Source organism: Falco peregrinus, chromosome 12, assembly GCF_023634155.1.
Source record: "Falco peregrinus isolate bFalPer1 chromosome 12, bFalPer1.pri, whole genome shotgun sequence".
NCBI lineage: Eukaryota > Metazoa > Chordata > Aves > Falconiformes > Falconidae > Falco > Falco peregrinus.
In genome coordinates this window covers 29363126-29386513 of record NC_073732.1, presented here as the reverse complement: position 1 = coordinate 29386513, position 23388 = coordinate 29363126, and the positions used below count along the sequence as shown (strand labels likewise).

General features: G+C 42.4%; 1 protein-coding gene across 13 annotated transcripts in view; it reads left to right on the top strand.

The window, feature by feature from the left end:
• Positions 1 to 23388, top strand: part of MED12L (mediator complex subunit 12L) — a 150577-nt gene that overhangs the window by 117557 nt on the left and 9632 nt on the right. For all 13 annotated transcript variants that reach the window (XR_008749407.1, XR_008749406.1, XM_055817186.1 and 10 more), the window contains 14 exons: positions 4 to 117; positions 3241 to 3440; positions 3989 to 4177; positions 5136 to 5210; positions 5334 to 5524; positions 5851 to 6012; positions 8590 to 8701; positions 9880 to 9969; positions 11080 to 11189; positions 11694 to 11829; positions 12353 to 12514; positions 13900 to 14262; positions 15278 to 15434; positions 16596 to 16813. Coding sequence is in view for 11 of the 13 variants with exons in the window: in XM_055817186.1 (XP_055673161.1) it covers positions 4 to 117; positions 3241 to 3440; positions 3989 to 4177; positions 5136 to 5210; positions 5334 to 5524; positions 5851 to 6012; positions 8590 to 8701; positions 9880 to 9969; positions 11080 to 11189; positions 11694 to 11829; positions 12353 to 12514; positions 13900 to 14262; positions 15278 to 15434; positions 16596 to 16813 (2279 nt within the window). In the remaining 2 variants the exon portion in view is untranslated. The remainder of the gene's footprint in view (positions 1 to 3; positions 118 to 3240; positions 3441 to 3988; positions 4178 to 5135; positions 5211 to 5333; positions 5525 to 5850; positions 6013 to 8589; positions 8702 to 9879; positions 9970 to 11079; positions 11190 to 11693; positions 11830 to 12352; positions 12515 to 13899; positions 14263 to 15277; positions 15435 to 16595; positions 16814 to 23388) is intronic.

Below are 23388 nucleotides of genomic sequence, written 5' to 3'. Positions count from 1 at the left end.
TAGGGAAATTATTCCCCGGAATTCGTTCTTCTTGTGATCGTCACCTCTTGGCTGCTGCTCACAACAGTATAGAAGTGGGAGCTGTGTTTGCGGTTTTAAAAGCAATTTTGATGCTTGGTAAGGTTATGCAGAGTCATGTGTAATGTTTTTGTTCTAGTGTTTGGGTAAAAAACAGATCGTGCTAGTTCACTTCCCTAGCAATGCTCCTGGGAAAGGAAAACCCTGAGGACAAGAGAAAAATGTGGATGCTCTGGGTGCTTCTGTAGCGTGTGAGTAGTGTTTCCCCCACAGGTCAAGAGACAGAATTTTTCTCTGGTGAGTCAGCCCCAGCTGACAAGGCTTTAAGCAGATGTGACTGTCACATTTTGACCCCTACCCTGCCACCAAGTCCCAGTACATTTCAAACTCAGGCAAGTCCCTCTCAAATATAGAGAGGCAATATGGTCTCGAATAATTTTTCCCACCTTTTTCTGTGTTTTACCACAAATCATGTGTCTGTCACTGTGGAAGTCGTAACAGAATCACTGCTAAGCAACTCTCCATGAATGACAAGTGCATTGTTTTTTCAAATAAGTAACTGTCTCAGAGCTTTGGTTTGGCATTAAGTTCAGTTAAAGCTCTTGTGACCTATAGCGCAACATCTTCCAGATGTGGACATACCCACAGAGGTATACCTCCACCTGGAGTGCCGTTATTGCTGGCCGGTGTCTCAGAACTGTCTCAAAAACCCCATGATCCTTAAAGATGTGACTACATTGTGAAAGATTTTAAAGGCATAGCTATCTGGGATGGACTGATGGATTTGAGAGTGAGTTTGAGATATGTTTATGGCTATTATCTACGTTCTCTTGCTATTGAGAGTGCTGAGATTTGCTATTTTTCTTCATTAATGGTGCATAGTGTGAATAGCTGTTGTTTCACCTCTGTGCAGGGATGTGGTTTGGATAGGGTCTGGTGCAGGGTGATGGGAAGGAATATTTGGGCACACAGTTGATTTGTGCCTTTGCTGCAGCACATCTCCTCCTACACCCAGAACGTTATATTTGGAGATGTCTCTTGCCAGCACCTGACATTAGCTATTTAAAAATTCTACTTGTTTTACTGAGGAAAAGCATCAGATAAATGATTGTTGTTCCAGTTCTGTGCTGAGGAAGCTTTGTGAGTAACAATCTGTGTTAGAAAAAAAATAATCTCTGCACACAGTGAAAGATGGTGCTGCAGTAATCTGCTCCTGGGTGTACTAAACCTCTTCACAAGTTTTATCAAAGTGTTCTGGGATGGCTTTAGCTTCATGCTTAGTATCAGTCTCTTCGTTGTATTGTTTGCCTGCCAGGTTCTTCTCTCTTGTCCTTCACAGGTACAGATCTGGGCTTGATGTAGCTGTGCTCACAACCTCATGAGATGCTTGAGCGTAGGGAGGGCGTGGATGGGCTGCTCACTGCTGCCGTCTGTTCACATGTGTTGGGCACAGGCTCCCGTCAGGTTGTTTCCCGCAGTCTTTGCTTGTCCTGGGCTTTGGGACCTGCAGGGCTTGATGTGACCTCCCTGCCAGCCCTTGGGTCAGGGGTACGGGGGGGGTTGGATTTACTTGGATTTTGGGGGAACTGAGGGATTTTAACTGCTTTCCCTTCCCAGGGTATGTTCTGTTGCTTTGCGATTGGCCTACTTAAAAATGGTTTCTGTTCAGGCTCCGGAGTGACAAGGCTGTTCGCTCAGCCTCTCCCCTCCCCGTCAGGAGTTATTCCTTGTGCTGCATCTGGCCGTGTGGAGCTCGGGGCAGGAGCGTGCCCGGTGTAGTGGAGAGTGGGGTGAGCCGGCTGGGGGGCCGGTCCCAGTCACTGCTGTCTGCTGCAAGCTGTCACTTGGTCAGTGCTCTGGCTTTGACAAGCTGTCAAATACAAGTTCGGCCTTGTGAAAAGGAGGGTTGTATGCTGTTTATTTAGGAGTAACTCTTTTAAGTGGTACAAACCAGGGTGCGGGCGCAGGTGTTGGCAGTTTTTCTTAGCAGTAACTCTACTAAATCCTCATTATTATTTTACTCTTTGTCCAGAGCAATGCAGTACCAGGGAACACAGAAACAGTGATGGGAGAACTGAGTGCACAGGAAGACCTAGTGCACCCTGGTGCTTCAGGCACTCTGTGTAAATATATAGTAGTCTGGGGATGTGGCTACAGCTGCTGAAAGGCTGTTGGTCTCCTTGGTGCAGTAGTTTGAAATATTTTGCTGGTAGTTGTAGATTTTAGCAAAAAATCCTAGCATATGTGTAACCAGAGGCCGTGGTGTGAATGTGTGTGCTTGAGTAGCTGAAGCCAGCCATTTAGCCTTGTCACGTCGTGTTAGTTGTTGATCTTGACAGTAAACTGAGGGGTTTTCTGAGGGATGACTATCGTGTATGGTGCATCAGTTAAGATCCTCAGGAGTTTCTGCTAACTTAAAACATTAGGCTTTGTTAGCCTGCTTCTCGTGCACGTTCCTGGATGGCCTTGCAGCATCTGGGGTGTTACTGTGTGCAGCATTTTGGGCTGGTTTCCCCACTGCCACATGCTGTAGTTGCATCTTCCTTGTCTGAGGTTTCAGGCCCGTAAACACGTAAAATGCAACCTGCTCCAGGTCTGATTTTTTTTGGCGTTGTTTCCAAAGTACTTTTTCATTGCTTCTCCAGTCACCCCTGTTGGTGTCAGGTAGATGGTGGTTTTAGAGTTGTGCCGGTGCCGTGCAGAGAGAAGGGGCTCACCAGTGTTTGCCAGGCTCCCACAGCGTGCTCTGCCTCTTTCCATTCCCAGGAAGATGAGTCTCTCTTGTCAAGAGGTTCATGGTAAGGTGGGCCAAGGGGCCACTGTTCGAACCATGTTGCTTGATCTGTGGACTGTTAATAAAGAGAGAAGGCTTGGAAAAGGGGCATCTTAGAAGACTGAGTAACCCAACTCTTCCTTACCTGCCAAAGCAATTCCGCATGCTCAGCAGACTTTTTCCTGTTGAGCACATAGTGGCTTTATTTGTGTTTGATTTGTGTAAACCTTTTCCTACTTCTGAAACATCCATTAAAAAGATGCAAAATGAACAAGTGGACAATACTTTGAACATGGTGGCTTTCAGAGTCACTGCTGCCCTTACGAATGCGACTGCCTCTCTCCTCAGCTGGCCTGTACCTCTGAAGATCCCCTGGGCGGGTAAGCGGTCGGGGGGTGTGGGGGCTTGGGTAGAAGTTCACCCTGTGCTTCTGTGCTTCTGCTGTGCAGGTGATGCTGAAATTGGCAGCAACAATGTCAACTCCTTGAAGAGTGAAGACTTCCATATGAGAGGCTTATTAGATGAACTCAATGAGGATGAAATCTGGGGTTCCTCTCACCCTTTGAAATCATGTGGAAAAGCTGTTTCCATAGAAACTGCTAGTCTAAGCGAGTATGCTAGATATGTGCTAAGAACAATTTGCCAGCAGGTAACCTCTAAAACAACTCTTCTGTCTTAATTTGGAGAAACAATGTTTTTTTATTTGAAAAGTGTAACATGTGTTTTGATGCAAAATGAACATTGAAGTATGCCAGTATTTGAGTTCTGTTTGGGTTTCCTGATTTTCACGATTCAAACACATAGTGTGTTACTGCGGGGAGGGGGAATTGCTTTAGTTAGTTATTAGCATCTCCCTGCACTTTGTCAGAATTGAGCTGTTTTTCCTACCTGAATCTCAAGCCCTTTGAGAGGACAGTAGGATCAGTCCATCAGCTGTCTGCTCAAGGTGCTTTTGCAGTAGCATATTTTTTATTACAAAGTTGCTTTCAAAGTATAGAAGAAATTAATTTTGCAAAGCCTGTTAACAGTCTTAAACTTTCAGGTGGTACTGAATGACAGAAGACATTTCTAATCTCACATGTTGCGTGAACCATACTTAAAGTTTTGCACATGGAAAAATCAATTTTCCGTTTAGCTTACCAAAAGTCAATATTGCCTTCAAACTGTCTTGTGAATCTGTTGTCTGATTACTTACAGGAATGGGTTGGAGAGCACTGTTTAAAAGAACCTGAGAGGCTGTGCACGGACAAAGATCTTATTTTGGATCCTGTTCTTTCAAACAAGCAAGCACAGAAACTCCTTCAACTTATCTGTTATCCCCATGGTATTAAAGAATGCACCGAGGGTGACAACCCTCAGAGGCAGCATATCAAACGCATACTTCAGGTAATGCTGTGGGGAAAATGTGGAAGAACTACCTGTGATGCACTGACTCTTAACCTGTCATCAGCAGCACCACCATGTGACATTGAATTGCAGTTCCTCGTGCAATCAAGCATTAGATACTTTAAAGATTGTATGTGCTCAGGATCCCCAGTGTCTGTGGTAAATGTTCTATAGTGTGACTTTGGGTGTCTCATTCCTTCTCATTCCACGGTTGTGGGAGAAACAAGCATGCAGCACGCTCATCATTGTCGGTCGTTAGAAAGCCACTGCAAAGGGAGCTGCTTTCAGGGCTGTGCAGGTGGAGATGCCTATTCTCTCAGGAGGGCTCTGTGACTGTACTGTGGGGAAACACACTCCTACTCCATGAAAAAGGCTCCAACACCTTCATGGACAGTGGAAAACTGATCTTTTCTTCAAATTCAGCTGCATTAGGGGCACTTCATTTCTTAAACTACAAAACTTATTTTCTTTGAATAGACCTGTTAAGAATCAAGATGGCAATGTCTGGACCAGGAAAAACAGTGATCAGTGTTCTGCAAAATATCACTGCAGCTGCTGCCTTTCACTGTGCCTAGATGGCCTTGTGCTAAATACGAACAAATCCACTCGGATGGCGATGCCGTGGATTGATGTAATTACTAACAAAAGAGCAAATTACTAACTCATATTTAACTAAACTCAGATTTTGCAGAGAGCAAGATTTTTATTCAGAAAAGTTGGTGTGGTTAAAAGTATTAAGTAACAATATTAGCTGCAAAAATGTGGAAGTGAACATACATCCTTCAATAGGCCTGATATTTTGGCCTGTCATTAGACTGTTAAAAAGAGTAGTGATGGTGATGATCTGCTTGTAAGCTGAGGCTTTGACATGTAATGTATGCAATTATGAGATTTTTTTCTTTTTCTTCAGACATGTACAGTGTTGACACTTGTATCTGTAATGTTAATTCTTACCTAGAACTTAGATCAGTGGACTCTCCGGCAGTCTTGGTTGGAGCTGCAACTAATGATCAAACAGTGCATGAAGGAGCCTGTGAGTATTTGTTTTCAAACTTTATTATCTAAATATTTAATGCAAAAAAAGTATGTTAAATTTTAACGTAGTCCATGAACAAACATACCATGAATGTGCTAGTTTACTTATGTTTTACTGTAGGGTTCTGGGTCTGTGGCTGAAATGAACAGCTTGTTGGATAATATTGCAAAGGCGACAATAGAGGTGTTTCAGCAATCCGCTGATCTAAACAATAACTCTTCTAACTCTGGTATAGGCCTCTTCAATCCAAACTCTGTTGGAAATGCTGACACAAGTAATACAAGACAGAATGGTAAAAAGACATTCCTAAGGTATTTTTTGTAGCACCTTTTTAATTATTTTAGCCAACATGATGCTTAATTTTGTGTCAATTGCCTAGACTTTTTTTGCATTTGAAACAGGAATGTACAGAAATGAGTTACCTGAAGGTTACTTCTGTTTATTTTGTTTAACAGTAAATGTAGTTGCTATTCTTGAATTTTCTGGAAACCAGAAATTGTGACTGCTCAGTCCACACTAGTTACTCCAGATGCATTGTGTTAACTGCTTTATTAAAGCAGTTTAGTCTTATAACAGCTAATACTGGTTACAAAACTGCATGGATATTTTGGCTGAAATAAGTTTGTTCTAATTCTAGTTCCTCTGAGCGGCGAGGAGTGTGGCTGGTGGCTCCCTTGATAGCAAAACTGCCTACCTCGGTTCAAGGTAGGGTCTTGAAAGCTGCAGGAGAGGAGCTGGAGAAAGGTCAGCATTTGGGGTCATCTTCTAAGAAGGAAAGAGACAGACAGAAACAAAAAAGGTACGACCTTGGGAAATACCTGTGCACAGAGCTGAAAGGTGTTTTTGAAGGAGGAGTTTACCGAGGACTGGATTTTGGGTTCACAAAACTTCATTGGTTCACTTTTGTGGAGCAAAAAAGTTATCAACCCCAAACAGGGTTCAGGTTTCATTAAATTTGAAGAAATACCATTAGTTTCAGAGGAGGAAGCGTGAAAGCTTTGTAAGACATCTTCTAGTGGTGATTCTGCAGCTTGGTGATGGGAATTATTGGAGATTTCAAAGAACAGTTAGAGCACTTGTTGTCTCTTCTGTTAGACTGCTTTTCTTGCCATTAAGGTCCCGTAATTGTCATGTCGTTTAATTCCTGTTGGGAATTAAGCTTAAGCTCATCTCTAACTTCCCAAGCATGCAAGGTTTTTAGTGACTTAATGGTTATTTAGTAAAATATTCTTCCATCGTGCCTGTATTTTTTTTTGTACTTTCTTAGAGCTATGATAGAAGTTACATTGAATACTATACACAAAAAGGTCTCTTAGCTTCCAATACTGTCTGTCTTTTTGTGAAGCTCTTCCAAAGTACAGTTGTTCAAGAAAGCAAATCACTTCTCAAGAGCTTGCGGTGTTTAATGGTTGTATATGGTCCCACCATAAGTTTCTTGTTTTTACATGTTACTAGCATGTGCTGTCTTTTTTTATCACCTTCAGTGTCATTCATGCAGTATACTTTCCCCAAGCGTGGAACCAATAATTGGGCTTTGTGTGCTGCATGTATTGATTTTTGACTTCTCGTTGTCATTAAATTCTGTGGAGCTTTTTAAATCTATTGCTATTTTCCAGCCTCTTCCACCTAGCTTATATTCTGTTTAAGGTTAGAAGATTTAATTATATTTTTTTTCTTTCCATCATAACTGCAGTATGCCCATAACGCTGTGTTATGTTGGACTCTCCTAGTTCATCTGGACTGTTTCTTTGATAAGCTTCTTATGTGATATATAAACCTATAGGACTACTGTTCACCATGTTCAGTTTTTGAGTTAGGTATGCTTTGTATTAACTTTATGAAGCCATCTCTTCCTTGTCCTAATTCATCTGCAATACCTGCCTGATCTGTTGTTAGACAGAAGAAGACATCTTGCTTTCTGGATCCCTTTATTAGGTGTGCCTGAGCATTTCAGCACTTTTCTGTTATTCACTGGCTCTTTTGCTACTTGCATCAGTAGAAGGGAACATGGAACCTCTCTCTGTCTTATGTTTCTTTTCCTACGGGAGAGCTCTAATATAGGAAATCTAACCCAAGCCTCTTTCAAGCCGAAATAAAATGCCTATAGAAACTGTCAAGCCCTTCCTCCACAGTTATTCCTGTGTGCAGAAGTAAAAGCATTTACGAAGTTGTTCTAGTTGTAACAATAAATTACTTCCTTGTGTGCTTTTCAAAGCTTTTCAGTCTCTTCTTGATCAAAACCAAACTTTACTACTCTGTGAGTCACAAACCCAATGAAACTATGGGAAAGTATGAAATTTTATGCAACTTACATAAGATCTGTCTTTCTTTTTTCAGACTCAGCTTTGTGTAGCAGGGCTAGTGATTGCAGTAACTGTCGCAAATTGTAAACTTTTCCTCGCAAAATTAATGAGAAAATGAACAGCTGGTCCTACCGTGATGTTCAGTTTAACATGACTTTTGAAAATGCAGGCTTTCCATTTTGCTCCTTTTATGGGACCTTGAGATTTTGCCATTCCTTTATACTAATTGTCAAGTTAAATGCCTAATGAAAATAACAGTTGAAATGAATACTTGTAATGCATAGACACATGTGTGTGTGGATTTGTATTTATATTGTGCTTATGGATGCATTTAATTGTCAAGGAGCTTGTATATCTAAAACTGCAAAAATCATTGCATGAGCTGTTACTCAAGTCCCTTTGCTGACATTTTTAACTTCCTTCTACTTCACATGTTGTACTTTCAAATTCTTGTTCCTGTATTTCTTCCAGTTTGTCTTAATTTTATGTTTATAGTGGATACACATCAATTTAAATAAAGACTTTGAAAGCCCTCGCATTGGTATGGCATGTCTCCTACAGCCAGCTAAAGCTGCATCTCAGTTTACTTACTAAGCCTGTGTTAGAATTCTAGTGCAGTTTAGGCAGCTGTCATTCTAATCAGTGCTTGTAGGGGAAGCGTACTTGGGATTCACTTCAGACTGCTAACATGGATTAGAAACTTCAGCTGCCTAATCTCCACTAAAATTATATCCCTGGGTTATCAAAGTAGTCTTAAAATGACATGTTCTGTTTCTGAGTCAGGCCTTCAAGTGTCCACGCAATTACTGGTCATTCTCAGTGCCCTGAGCTAGGTGGGTTCTCATTAGTGACATGCATACTATGTGCATTTATGCTGGCTGGTGCGCTGTCTTCTTATGTGCATGTTTTTTTAATTCGTCTGGCAAGGCTTTAATTTACTAAAGCAGAAACAGACATAAATACAGGCAATGCCACTTCCAGGGGAAAAAAGTAGACAAAACAAGGAAGGGAGTGAGGATGGGAAGTATCAAAATCACTTTACTAATTGACTTCTGTATTTGTGTCTGTTAAAGCATGTCTCTTTTGAGTCAGCAACCCTTCCTTTCATTGGTACTTACTTGCCTTAAGGGACAGGATGAGCAACGAGAAGGGCTTCTAACATCGCTGCAGAATCAAGTTAATCAGGTAAAACAAGCGCATAACCATGAGCACCCTTTCTTAGATGTTTTATGTGTCATCAGTTTTCTGTGTATGAGATGGCATAAAACCAGGATAATTGCAGTGCAATGGTGTGCCAAAAGGAACAGTCCAAGGAAGGAAGAATGGGGAGGTCTTTCTTCCTTTTTGAGAGTGAATATATCTTTTTTCTAAAATTGTTACAGAGAAATATAATGAACTTGAGTCTGACTCCAGTTCTTTCCAGGAAAAACAATAAAAGATGTTTGTCCTGAGAGGAACAGTGTTCTCAGTCTCTAGCTTGATCATAAAATGTTTTTATAAGTTTGAAACTTTCCTTCTTTAGGAAAACCCTTAATCTTCTCCAGCTGGCACAGATTAAGGATTTTTTCATATTTTAAAAAACGATATTGCTAGTCCCAAACTGGCCCCTTGCCTGCAGCTCTCTCCTTGTATCACTTGTGCTTACTCCACAGCCTCTGCTGATTCTGCTCAAGGCTTCCTGCTCCCATCTGATTCATGCTCTAGCCTACAATAGCTCCTTAGGACTGTCTTTAAAAGAATATATACGATGCCCAGTGTAGTGTGTCCATGCTTCCTTTTTTCTGTCTTTAGTTTCTGAGTTACTGTGACAGTGAAAGTTGATACCTGTAGGGCCATTATTTTCTCATATTGCCTCCCTGCTCCAGTCCAGGCTATGGCATATGTCAACATCCTAGTTAAATTAATTCCTTTGATGGTGTCCCCCCTCCCTGCCCCCGCCCTGGTGTTACTGCTGCCTGGGTTTTCCTTTTGCTGTGTGGTCTCTCCCCTGAAATGCAGCTGGTCCAGGTTCCCTAAGGTTCTGGTCATTTCACACCCAGAGATCCCCCAGATCCTGTTGGGAAGCTGCATCCAGTGCAAGAGGTCTGTTTACTTTCCTGTGGTGAACAGTTAAGTAGGGTGTTTGAAACAATATTTTTAATAAATGTGTAACAAAGCTGCTTATTTTCTTTTTTGCTACAACAGGAAGATCTAGTCACACAATTGATAGCAGATTATCAGGTTTTTACACATTAATTTTTGCCCCTCTGCTAGTTTGCTTATTCTGCTCTAAACCTTAAGCAGGCACGAGGATAAAAAAGTTAGTAATCTTTTATGATTCCTTATAGATAATGGTCACAAATACTTCAATTGCTTTTTCTTAGATCCTTAGTAACTGGAGGGAAGAACGGTACCAGGACGATGTTAAAGCTCGGCAAATGATGCATGAAGCTCTACAACTTCGTCTTAACTTGGTAAGAAAACCTTCTGTGGTTTTCCTGATGTTATAAAAAGGTGTAGTAGCTACTCTGGAGTAGGTGGTAAGCAGGAAGCAGCACTGTGTCAGGGCACTGCTGGGGCCGGGGCACAATGAAAGCTGGCAGCTGAGGGGGTCCCTCAGCCCCTCCAGGCATCAGGCTCCTCTGTTGGGATGGGGACAGGCTGAGTCCATGGAAGGACATCAGCCCACAGCAGGGGCTCAGGATCAGGCCCAGCAAGGGGAGCCGGGGTCAGACAAACCCTGGTGTGGCCGGGCAGGGCCATGGGGACAGGCTGAGGCTTCTGACCTGGGGCCCCAGAGCTGGGACCAGGGGGAGCCCCAGTGGGGTTGGCCAGGGACAGCAAGGGCTGTTAGTGCCCCCTCGGCCCTGACGCAGCGGTCTCTACTCCGTTGGTGTTCGTCTCTGCTCTGCCCGTCCCTCTTGTTTCAGCTGATGGCTCTTGGCCATAATGTTTGGACATTGTTCATATAAAATGAATGGGAAGGACAAGCCTATACCTTATTCATGCCTTATTTTTGTGCTGCTTTCTTCCTTTCGGTGTCCCTGGAACCTCAGAAATGCATCATCTTTTTGTGGACATTCCAGACCATTGTCCACTGACGGTTTATCCCCATGTAACAAGCAAGGATTTTACAGAATTAGGCAGTCAATATAGTTAGACAACTACATTATATTATTATATTAGTTGTATAACTATATTATTATTTTCATTATTACAACCATATTATTATTGTCTGCGTTTTGGGTGTGGGAGCAAAGTGCTAACTATAAAGTTGTAATTCAACACCTTTTCAGTTCTGATAATTTTTTCACCAACTTCAATTCGTTGCATCAAACATGAAAGTGAGGATGGGGAACTGAAGGAGCAGTGTAATAATATTTTGCTTTTCTGTAGTTCCTTTTTGCTGGGAATATGGGGTGGGGAAGAAAAATTATTTAAAGTCAGCCTTTCAAGATAGCATTCAGCACAAAGAATTTGTGGGACTGGAGAGCAGTTTTATTCATAAGTAATCCGTATGATAAAGGAAGCGTGCCTATATGAGATACAGCAGATAGCAAGGCTCTGCATGTATTATTTTGCAGGTAGGCGGCATGTTTGATACTGTGCAGAGGAGCACCCAGTGGACCACTGACTGGGCACTTCTGCTCCTGCAGATAATCACTTCAGGAACTGTGGATATGCAAACCAACAAGTATGTCTGCGCTACATAAACAAGCTAATTCATGTCCTTAGTGCTTATACGTTTAGATTGCATGTATATTATTGTTACATTTTCCTTACCCTTATCCTATTACTACTTGAGTGCAATTTATGTGCTCGGTGCTGATCTTGGTTAGGGAGCACCTCTGCCTTGGAAAGCACTGGAGCCACTACTGATGCTCTTCTTTAACAAGCACATACCTGAGCACATTCTGAAGTCTGGGAGCCTGTAATTCCCAGTGACTGTTTGTTAGTTCATGCTGTTTGTAGCTCTGAGCTGGGGTTTATAAGTAAGATTTGTGTGTATGTCTTGACAGTCCACCTGCATGCATAGACTGGGGCTGACGCATGAGGCTGAGGTATGTGTGTATGCAGAACGCCCTGAAAAACTTGGCTTGTTTGAAGAGCTGCATTTGTGGCCTTTGCCCTGAGTAGCTGTCCCTGGATCTCTTGGCAATCGGTAGTTCCTCAGGGTAATGCTTGTCTTTACTCTCAGCGAATTGTTCACAACCGTGCTGGATATGCTGGGTGTCCTCATCAATGGGACGCTTGCCTCAGACTTGTCAAACGCTTCCCAAGGAGGGCCTGAGGAGAACAAAAGGGCTTACATGAATTTAGTGAAAAAACTAAAAGTAAGTGTTATGTCTTGCCATTTTCAGCATTTCCTTTAAATTGCTTTCTGTGATCATCCTTTAATCCTGTCATTTCTAGTGTCTGGGAAGGCCTCTTGGAAAACGAAGCAAGACTGAAACAGCACTAGGATAACAAGGAGTAGAAGGAGAAAATAAAATTTTAGTGTGGAGGTGGGAAGACAGACTTCTAGTATTTTCTTGGTAATAAATTAAAATTAGGGATCCTGCAAGACAGTTACTTTTAATCATGATTGAGACACTAGATTTATATTACATGGTTTTTACATTCTGTTTAAACAAGAGATTACAAGGTAACTTACATTCTTTAAAAAAAGAAAACAAACAACCCACGCAAAAAGCCCCAAAAACCCCTTGCAAAGCCACTTGTTTAAATTTAGTAAAAGTACAAGGAAATGATTCATCCAGAAACAGGACCTTTTCTAATACTGAAAGCAGTGAAATGTTTCTCTTCTCCCCACCCCCTTCCCTTTCTGTTTGATTGATTGATGTATTTATTCTCTAGAAGGAGCTGGGAGACAAGCGGTCGGAAAGCATTGACAAGGTTCGCCAGCTGCTCCCTTTGCCAAAGCAGACATGTGATATTATTACTTGTGAGCCAATGGGATCCTTGATTGACACCAAGGGGAACAAAATTGCGGGATTTGACTCCATTGATAAGAAACAGGCAAGAGTAAATGTTTTTTTTCACCTCAGTTTTTCCGTGATTTTTGAAGCTTAGGAATTCAAGCAAACAGGTACAGCTTGTACAATACATGCCTTTATATGCAGTATCATAAAAGCAGCGTACGTCTGCTGTAATACAGCTTTCTGGTGCAACCCCAGTCCTTACAAAAGCTTCAGCCACGGCACTGCGTCTCTTTTGAACAGGTAGGCTTTCTATGAGCAGTGATGCCAAAAGTGAGGAATGCTGGCTTGTCGAATAAGACCTTTAAAAATAGTTGCAAATGACAGACTGTTTGTTGGTATCAAATGTGTTTCTGTTCCAGATATTCTTGCACAGTTTTTGATTGCGTGATCCATATGAAAATTCTCGGGCAGAGGGTGAAACCGGGAGGGGGGTTAGAGAAAGGCACGCAGGGAGCTGTTAAACCCCAGCCAAATGGGTTCAGGCAGCCTAGCATGACTTGGACCTTGCACCAGCACTGGCAGTGATTCCATCCTCCTCTCCCGGATGAGTTGCTGATCCTTGCAGGTAGTCTCAGAGCTTTAGGTATATATGCATCTTAAATGGAAACAGTTTTATGCCACTCATGCAAATTCAAGAGTTTGGGTAACCTTTCACTTTCTGATTTATTTAAAAATCAGTGATGTTTGCTGCATGCCCTTCCTTATTGAATCTGCAGAGCACGTGGGCAGTATGTAACTGCTAATGTGATGAGTGTTGACATAAGCTTGCACTATAGGGTCTTGACTGGTATTGTCCAACTCCGCAAAAGCTCTTACAAAGTATTTGCTTTTCAAGCAGAATCCTACATGCGAGAGCCCATTTGACCTGGGAACTTTTTGACCTGTTACCTGCTGGGAGGAGGCTGGAGGGTGATCCTACTTAGAAGAGACAGAGAAAAAAAGGCAGGGTGGGGCTGGGGTATATTTGGATTTTTGGGGAATTTGAAGGGATGCATAATTGTAAGTGAATTTATTTAGAAGAGAAGGACAGAGCTTTTTATTCTGCAGACTGGGTAGGCATTTTTTTGTGATTTAGTGCTTAGGCTTTCTTCCCTTATTTGAATATGTAAACTTTTAGGAATGGTATCCTCAGATCAGAAATTTTTGATAGATACTTGATTTTTCCTTCAAAATGTGAGAGGTGGAACTTGAGAATTTTAGCATAGCTACAAGAAAATGGTACTATAAAAATATAATTGCTCTTATGTAGTTGCAGCCTCAGATAGAGGTTAAAATTCCACCAGTATGCATTCGGTACATTTTGTGGAGGGGAAATATCCTTACTGGATTTTCCTGACTCAACTAATGATGTACAAAAGCAAGTTGTCTGCTGTAGCATTCCAACTTTCTTAAAATGCTAACTTCACTTTTATTCTGAAACAGGGCCTTCAGGTTTCAACAAAACAAAAGGTGTCCCCTTGGGATTTATTTGAAGGCCACAAAAATCCTGCTCCTCTCTCTTGGGCATGGTTTGGTACAGTTCGTGTTGACAGGAAAGTAATAAAATATGAGGAGCAGCAGCATCTCCTCCTGTACCACATGCACACCAAACCCAAGCCACGGAGTTACTACCTCGAGCCCTTGCCCCTTCCTCCAGAAGAGGAGGAGGAAGAGCCCACCACACCTGTGTCTCAGGAACCAGAAAGAAAGTCAGGAGAGCTCTCAGATCAGGGCAAACACGCCACAGACGATGAGAAGAAGACAAAGAGTCGGAAGCGAAAGTCAAAGTCAAGCTCAAGAGCTGATGTAAGTAGTTGGTGCCCCATACAAAACCTGACCTCTCTTGCTGAAGCATCTGATGTTGCATGGTGCTGTCTTAGCTGCTTTCAGAAATTGTTATGCACCTGGAGGAGGGGGTCCTAATAAATGGAGTGAGAGGAGGTGGTTGGAAGGAGGGTGGTTTTGTATCAAGTGGAGCTCAGTGTAGAGGAACGTACAGTGCTCAGGACCTTACGTGCTATGTAAAATATAGTAGACTAGATCTTACTAAATATCATTCAGGTTCCGTATATGCTTTCTCGTTCGGTGTAAAGTACAGCTGTTTGTATCAATTTCTAAAATTCCTCCAGTTCAAATTATGTTGAGATCAAACACAGTTTAAACCCAGGTCCCATTCAAATGGAAACCAATTTGAAAGAGGTTCTTTTACAGATATAAACTGTTTTACTGTGAAATTTGTTCTGGCTTCTGAGATACTTACCTTTTGGGTTTTTATTGGATTTTGAGGTCCGGGTTCCTAAGCTGAAGAATCACCTAGAGCAAGGGTTTGAGAAACATGCTGGGCATCACCCAAGTAACAATGTACGTTTCCAGTAGCAGCATTCTGTGCAATTGTCCTCTTCACTCTGCTGCCAGTCTGGTCGTACATGCTGTAGAAGTGGCAGTATTCTGTCAGTACCCAGCTAGTTTGTCAATGTGTTGCATTTTAAGTAGCTGTAATTTTAAGATAATTTTCTGGGTTATTTGATGTTTCAGTTAAGTTCTTCCTGTTATTTATATACTGATACTGTAACTGTCCTTGTGCTATATACCTTACCATAGCCTGCAGAAAATACTTACCAATAAGGTAGAAATGGATGGAGTGTGTATGAAGTTGTTAATTACCTGTGGGCAGCCTGAGACTTAATCTGTGTTTTACATCACTGCAAACGACAATGGGAACTGTCTCTGGCCTTTAATGATTTAGTAGGAAAATTGGCATTATTTATGAGTTAGTAAGGTATGAATGTCAGTAACATCCACTTTTACTGTATATTTCAAGGAATATCCGCAGAACAACTTGTATAGAGTGCCTCCTACTTACTCGCCAATTTCCTCTCAAATGATGCACCATCCGCCGTCTGCCTTGTGGGGTTACAACATGGTGGGGCAGCCGCAGCAGGCTGGCTTCTTCGTGCAGGGCCAGCCCCTCCCACCAGGTATGTGTGCGCTTGGCAGGCAGAGGCACAGCACCGTGGCGTTATTTGATGTGTGGCAAAAGCTGACTTCTCACAGCCGTGTTTTGTTTCTCCAAAGCAGGCTGTGCCTGCTGATGGCATTTATTTTATTCCTTAGTTAGCCATAGGTCTCTGGGGGTGTTTTTTGTAAAACTTTCTGTCTCTGTTAAGCTATTAAACTTTTTTGGTAGATAAGCAAGAATGACTTACTTGTGGTGAATAGTACAAGAAAGCTAGTAGAAATTCAATGAGGAGTGAAAGAAGAGAAGGGATGATTAAAAGGAACAAATGCCTTATGTTTGGCTTATTTCTTCTTTGATTCATACCAAGGAACATGGTGGCTAATTTAACATCTGCTAGATGGAATAAATCAATCCACGGGCTTGCATTTTTTCAGCTTTGTGGTATTTTCAGCTTCATTTTTTGTAGGATTGTTTTGTTCTTTCCAGTTAACGTGTACCCAGTTTAACAGGTATTGTACCTGCTCTAGGGGGCAGCAGTTTATGATTTTTTGAGAAATACTGTTGTGTCCTCGGGTATTACGCAGAAGTTTAGAAGTTTGGTTCCAGTTATAAATGTTAAATATTTTTTCTGAAGCCCCAAATACAACTAGATCTGTGTTCTAAGTGTGTAAAAGTCTTCAGAATATACCAGACAGTGGCTAAAACGTTTAAGGAAATGCAGCTTTTAAAAACAAATGTGTAAGATTAACTTTGTAAGTCTGACATATAGATACATGATTTTTATCAAGTAGCATAGAGTGCATAAATTACTGCCATCCCATTATGAAATTGGCTTGACATAGTAAGCTGTTCATACCACGCTTTTAATCTGACATGCAACTTTGTTTTTCATCAGTAGTAGTCAAATGTTTTATGTGACATAGAACGTGCAACAGCCCATAGCCTTTCTGCTTTTCTTTCTCATTTACAAGTGGTAGTGCTCAAAGTTATTTTGCCTGTTCAATTTTTCAGGTCAGTAATACGGTTTAATCCAGTTCACTAGTGGTCTGCCTTTGCAGAGATAAATTTATCACCATTACTGTAGAGCTAACCAAATAGGAGCTGATGAATGAGCAGTGATCTGTACCAACAATGCTCTTACGAAGGCAGAGAACACATTTGTGTTTTGGGTGGTTTTTAGGTGGTTCCAGACTGGATCCGACAGGCTCCTTCGTTCCAACAAACACGAAGCAAGCCCTGTCGAACATGCTGCAGCGGCGCTCCGGCACCATGATGCAGCCCCCCTCTATCCATGCAATCACACCTCAGCAGCAGTTGCTCCAGATGAAACTCCTGCAGCAAGAACAGCAGCAGCAGCGGCTCCTCAGGCAGCAAGCACAGTCACGGTCTCTCCAACAGGTTTGTTCAAACCTCTGTCTGAAGAGCAGCACAGTGGTTTTTGCCTTCCCTGGGGGCTGCTTGCCCTGCACAGGTTTATGGAGTGGAGAGCCAGCTGGTATTTAGCCACTGCAGTAATTCCCCAAATATTGCTTAACCAGGACCATCTGCATTTAAACTTCATTTGCCCTTTGGTCCCTTAGTCCCTTCTATTTTTGCTGTGTTTCATAGAATCAGGTTTTCCTTCTGCTACTTGATGGTGTTCCCTGTTGTGTCACAGAGGCTTTCATAGTGGAATTGCATGGTGCTACATACCACTGAGCGACAAGTAAGCAGCAGAGGCACAGCAATGCTCTTCACAATGAAAAATCCAAGAGGTCTGGCAAGAGCCTTTTCCATACATGTGTGCAGACAGATGCCCATGTTCTCTAGAAGTAGCTGCTACTTCTTCTAACACTTCGGCAGACTGCAGCTGCTGTACGCCAGACCGCACATGGCTGTTGCACAACACCCTTTGGCATCTGAGCTAGTTTTCAGAGTATGGCTACAGACAGGCTGCTTTTGAATCGATGGTGCAAGAGCAACAAATTGGGTTTTGGATCCCAGATAATCAGCAATATGTGTACAGTAGTTGGTGGTAGACCCAGTAACTTTTCACCTGTTTGTCCTTCCGTACCCATTCTTACCCTCACTGCAGTATATATTACATTGCCTTTATGCTACCTTGCCTTCAAACTCCATGATGTATCCTCTTTGCTGAAAATAGGTTAACTTTTCAGCAAGTATCCTCGTAATTTCTGGTATGCTGTCTCTATTTTGTTACAGCTCCCTCCCTCATTATCCTTCTCATCCCTCTTTCAATGTCTGCTACAATGCATGTGAAGCCCTCTGTAGTGCTTAAATTGCTGATGGGCTACAGTAGTTTTATATGGGGCTGTTCATAATTGTGAAACCAGGGTTTCCCTATACGTGTGCTGTCTTCTACCTTACCAAAAAAAAAAACCAAAACAAAACACCCAAGGCCCAAGGCCCCAAAGACTCTAGGTGTGTGTTTTATCTTGTCAGTGGTACAGTGGATATTAGATCCGTCGCTGCTGTCCTGTGGGCATTATGAGGTGCTGAGGATTTAGGTAACCTACATGTTAGGATACTGGGCTCTACAGTGAGCTATTGCCCCTTATTTAATAGAAACCCTGTAATATTTCTTACATTAGGCAGTATCTCACTATTTTAGTGTTGGGTTCAACTGGCTTTCAATTACTGTGATAGAATACAAGCTTAAATAAGAGCCTTGAGTAAACAAATAATGATCAGTACTTATGGCTAGATGGATCAAAAAGCAGTAAATGAAGATGTAAAATAACACATTTTCACATTTAAGGAATGCTGCTGTTTAACACTGTCACATTTAGAGGACAAAAAATGCTGTGTTTCCCTTTTGGTTTCAAACAGGGGCAGTAGCTGAGGTGTAAAGAACAATGGTTAACTTCTCCAAAGTGCTACATAAACAGGTTATCAGTATGGAAAATAAACTATCATGAAGGCATGAATCCATGACTAAATAAGATAATAAGGTGTCTTCAGTGAACTTTTTTCATAAGATTTGGAATGAACTTTTACAGTGTAAAAGCTGCAGTACAATTTGACAGGGTAGGTTCAGGTGCCTATTTCAGATAACGTATAACACGTGCTGGATGTTCATCAGTCAGTAGTTCCGTATCAGCCATGTTTTTATTTCAGCAATAAGTCAGTGTAAGTTAAACTGATGTAAACTAAGTCAAACCAGAGCCATCCAAACCCAGCTGTTGTTTCCCATTACTTGCACAGAGTGTTCTGCACAGCCAGGTCCTTCATGGCGTGCTGGGCAGTACCACAGATGGACACGTTGTTTTCCATCTGCTTCTAACATTCTGCCTTTCTGGATGTTTGGGGAGATTAGTTCATCCTGATATGTGAAAACTTTCACTGTAATGAAAGGAATGCACAATTCACCAGGCCATGCTTTTTGCTTTCCCTGTTGTCTACGTGTGAGCTGGCAATGCTGGCATCAGAGAAGCCCCTCCGAGGTCCCAGTGGCACTGGGACTTTGTATGCTGCCTGGCACTATGACTGCCCCAGTGGGATGCCTGCCTGCATGCGTGCACGGTGTGCTCCTTCAGGAACACATCCCTGGGGAGCTTGTAGTTCTTCATGCAGCCCTGGATTTAGAGTAGAAAATGCTATCACAGTATAGAAGCCTGAAGGCAGTATTTGAAAACTTGGGAACAAGATGCTTTGTAAGCATTGCTACTGTGTGGTGTATGTTGTTGGGTAGAGCTTAAATAAGGAAGTTTCTGCAGCTGCTGAATGGAATTACCGACTCAGCTTGAAGTCACTGGCAGTGGTCTGGGCAGTTTTGTAAAGTCAGTCCAGGACTCTGCTCCTTAGCGCTGTGCCATACATGCTGTGCTCCTGGAAATGAATAGCTATGGTGCAAGGTCTTTAAGAGCAGGACTTGTTAAAAATTGTTTGAGTATTATATATGGAATTGATAGGCTCCTGTGCATGGTAAGGAGTCCTTTCCACATTTAGTTTCTGTTCATAAATTTCATAAAAGTATTGAGGTTCATAAGCATAAAAAACATCTAAAAGGATCTTGTTAGCATTCCTAAACACCGTCATTCTTTGAGTTACATACAGGTGAGCTCTATAAAGGTGCTGTACTGCTCCACTAACAATCCAAGCCTAATCGTGTATATTCTTTGTATTGTTTGCTATTTTCTCGCCTGTCCTTTTCCTTTAGGATGTCTGTAGCACTGCTGTATCCCTTCAGGATGGCTTTGACAACATAATGGTAACCACTCTGAGACCATGAACTTTTTATTTTTTCTTTTCTGGGTTTCTTTGAACACACAGGCTGCACACTTTGCTTTTGATGAGAATGATATGCTTTGGCACTCCTCTCACCTAGGTAGCGCAGTGGCTGCATGTGGGAAGGCTGTGAACATACTTGCTCACATAGAATATTTATTTTCTTACAAAAATTTACAATAACTATATTGTTGATCAGGTTTTTTTCCCTCTTCTGTTGTGCTTCTTGCTGTGAAAGATCAGGCTGGCTGCAAGATATGTCTGATGCCGTGTCCCTCTAAGCATGGTTTGTTTGTTCCCATTCTGCTGCCTTCTCACCGCTGCCGGTGGGGTCTGCTCCTCTCCGCGGCCGCCCACTGTAGCAGAACTAGCCTGTCCGATGAGCAGTAGGGGATGGAGCACACGCCCTTTTTGGCCAGCAAATGCCACCAGCACTTGAAGCGTTCATGGCATGGGCCCGTTCCCGCTGCAGTGGGACGCAGTTGTGCGGCTCAGTTCAGGCAGCGAGGGTCAGCTCCCCTGGCCCCGTGTGGGCTGCAGCTTCCAAAATACTTCTTGTCCCACCTGAGCACGACAGTGTACTGCCTGGTGGTCTGTTTCTGAGCTGTGGCAGGATGTGCAGTTATTAGTATAACTAATGGAATAATATTTTGTTACTTCCAAAGCAAGTAACAGGTAACACTTACCTGTTAAATTATTGTTTCATAGAATTCAGTTGTTTCTGGGGAAAACCAATAATGGCATGAACTTTCATCCCTAATGTCTGTGTTGGAAAGCTTTCCAGGTATTAATTAGAAAAGCAGGTTTAGAGTTAGTTTGCAGGACTTTTGCCCTGTCTTAAGGAAACTGCAATGTTGTTAAAAGCACTAATTGGAAAGACAACGCAAAATGTGTTTTTATAAAAGCTTTGCTGCTTACCCTGTTGTCCATATTTTACACATGTGCAATCGTTCCTGTTATTACTGATAGCATATCAGAATAGGGTACAGATCACCATGTTTGCAATTAATTGGGCACATCTAGATATGCAGCAAGTATACCATGAGGTCTCTCAAATCTATCATCATCATCATCTTATTTAAATAAGTGCTAGTGTTTTACTACCTACTTTCAAAGTCAGATTTGGTCAGATTTTGGTCAAGTCAGCCTACTGTGCCATGGCTGCTACAATCACTTTTGCCAGCCCCAGCACCACCTAGAAGAAAATTCCCTGCAAATACGCAATGGACCCATATCTTAGCAGGAAAAAGCAGTACATTTTGCTTCAGTTTAGGGTGCATGTAGAACAAAGAGCACAGTGGTTATTACTGTAACATTGCATTAGCATTGAGTAAAAAGGTTTGGGTTTCTTCTTTTTTTGTTGTTGTTTTGGTTTGACATGCATGCACAGTTCTGGCTTGCAGCAATTGGCTCGCATGTTTGGTTAACTCTTTACTGAATTATGCCTGGAGGGAGAAGTACCCCTTTGAATTTAGCAACATCTGCTGTTGCTGCTCAGGAATGCAGTGCTCTCTCACAATGCAGGAGATTGCTTGGTGGCCATGTGCTGCCATGGAATAAACCGGTCTGTTCCCTACCTAACGAACAGCTTTTTGCTTACCTTTCACACTTGGGTTTGCGTGTGGTGCTTGCCTGGCCTGGGCAGCGAAGCCTGCAGTACGGGCATGCTGCTCTCGAGTCACACGCCCTGCCGGCCCCGCTGCTTCGTGTGCACTTCAGGCGGTGGCAAAAAGGTCAGTGACAAAACTCACTTGTGGGTTTCTGCCCACTGTGTATTGCTGGGATCACGCAGCTGCTTATTTAGTATTTTTCTTACAGAATTAGGGCCTAATGCAGTTTCCATTGATACAACTTCCACTGACTTTGGACGAACACTTTACGCTGCATAGACCTGAGTGGACAAACTTTGCTCTTGGGTGCACCAGGTTAGCTGCCACTGAGAGAAACAAAAGGACAGCAGACGGAGCCCCGCTCTGCACACCAGCCCGGCAGAACCCACACGGGGGCTTGTATCACTGGGGAGAAGAGCTTAAGGCTACTTCTTTTTTTCTAGAAATCAGTCATGGCTTTATCAGATTTCACCTTTGGGTGACTTGAGGTTACATCTTGATCTATCCTGTGATTGGCACCTTAAGGAAAAGTTTCAGAAGCAATTTTCTTGGGAGAAATTCTTGTTCTTTTTTTGTTTTTCTTCTTTTGCCTCCGTTTAAAAAAAAAGAAAAAAAACTGAAGTGCTTGAATACCTTCCCCCTGTATTTGGCTGACACTGGGTTTATGTGCATCCCACCTGCCAGATGTATGTGCTGTTCAGCCTTTGAGTTCCTCACCTTCCAGGTGGTGGTTTTGAGAGCTCCACATCTGATTTTACAGATTTTTTCCAGATAAGTGTAATTTTGTCTGAACTTTTGTCAGGCCTGACAGATGTTACTCTGTTAGCACCTTCTATACTCCCTAATTTGTTTTTAGGAATTTTCCACAAGATATTGGCTTGGTTTTAAAACAAATTCTTAGTGTAGCTTCTGCCTCCTTGGCATAGCCTGTGGTATCCGAGCTTCCTGCTGCCTTGTCTGCACCTTTGTAACCCCTTTAGCTGTGGTTCCAGAGGCTGGCACGCAGCCTGGCTAGGTCAGTCTCTTCTGTTTGCTTTTAAAAGAAAGGAAGGTATGAAAAAAATTGAGTATGTGACAGCCCTGTGGCAGCTTTGCCCCTGGTTTTGCATCTTGCCCTTGACCCCTTCTGTCTGTTCTCTACCCAGAGCACAGGGCAGTTAATCCAGCCCCGGTCACAGCTGTCTGTATCTCCTGGGGCCAGATCAGTTGAAGCTGGAACACTTTCTCTCTACTGTACTGCTTCTCCCAGCGGTTCCCGTTCACAATAGGTAGCTCTGCTTGTTTCCCAGGTCTGTCAATGAGGATGCATGTATTTTTAAGCTCAATGCAAAATAACAGCTGAACTGCAGGACGGCTGGTTGTGCTTACAGACTTGCCAACAGTTGGTACAGTTACCACTGAAGGGCTGGGAGCAGATAAAGGAGGAGAGTTCCAATGGTGCTTGGGTATTTTGTCCTGTGGGAGATTATCTTTTCCACCAGGTAGCCCTGATTGTCATGTTGCTGCTTGCAGTGTGTTCTTAAAGTCACTTTTAGCCTTGAATTATAATACATCTCTGTAAGGATAGCCTGGTTAAAATGGTGAAGGCTTTGTTGGAGGGCTTGGGGTTTTTGTTAGTTTTTTGTGGTGAACAGTGCAACTACAGGGAAGGAGCATCACGCCTTCCAGCTCGTGTCTGCTACTGAGCTTCATTTGAGTAGAATGGCTTTCAGAGTGATCAAGTGCAGCTGTGCAGCATCACAATTGCACGGAAAATACACAGACTTGATTGTATCCTTGGCAAATTCTCATTCACCATTTTTATTACAATCTTGGTCCTGAAATTAAGTCGAACATTTTATTTTTTCCTGGTGCTGCAAAACATGCTAATGCATTTATAGTTCAAATCTTTAAGTGAGTTGCCATTAATTGGGCATAAATATTGAGGCAATTTGAAGTGAACAAACAAGGCTGTCTGCTGATCACAAATACAGAGTGTGTTTCCAAGCTGTACTGCTTGGGAGCTGGAGATGCTTGCTTATCCATTTATCATACTGGTATTTTGTATGTCGTCATAAAATTTGCTAATCAGCATTTTGCGTGCTTCATCAGGGGAAAGCTAGTAATTAGCCTGAGAAAGATATCAACTGTGTATTT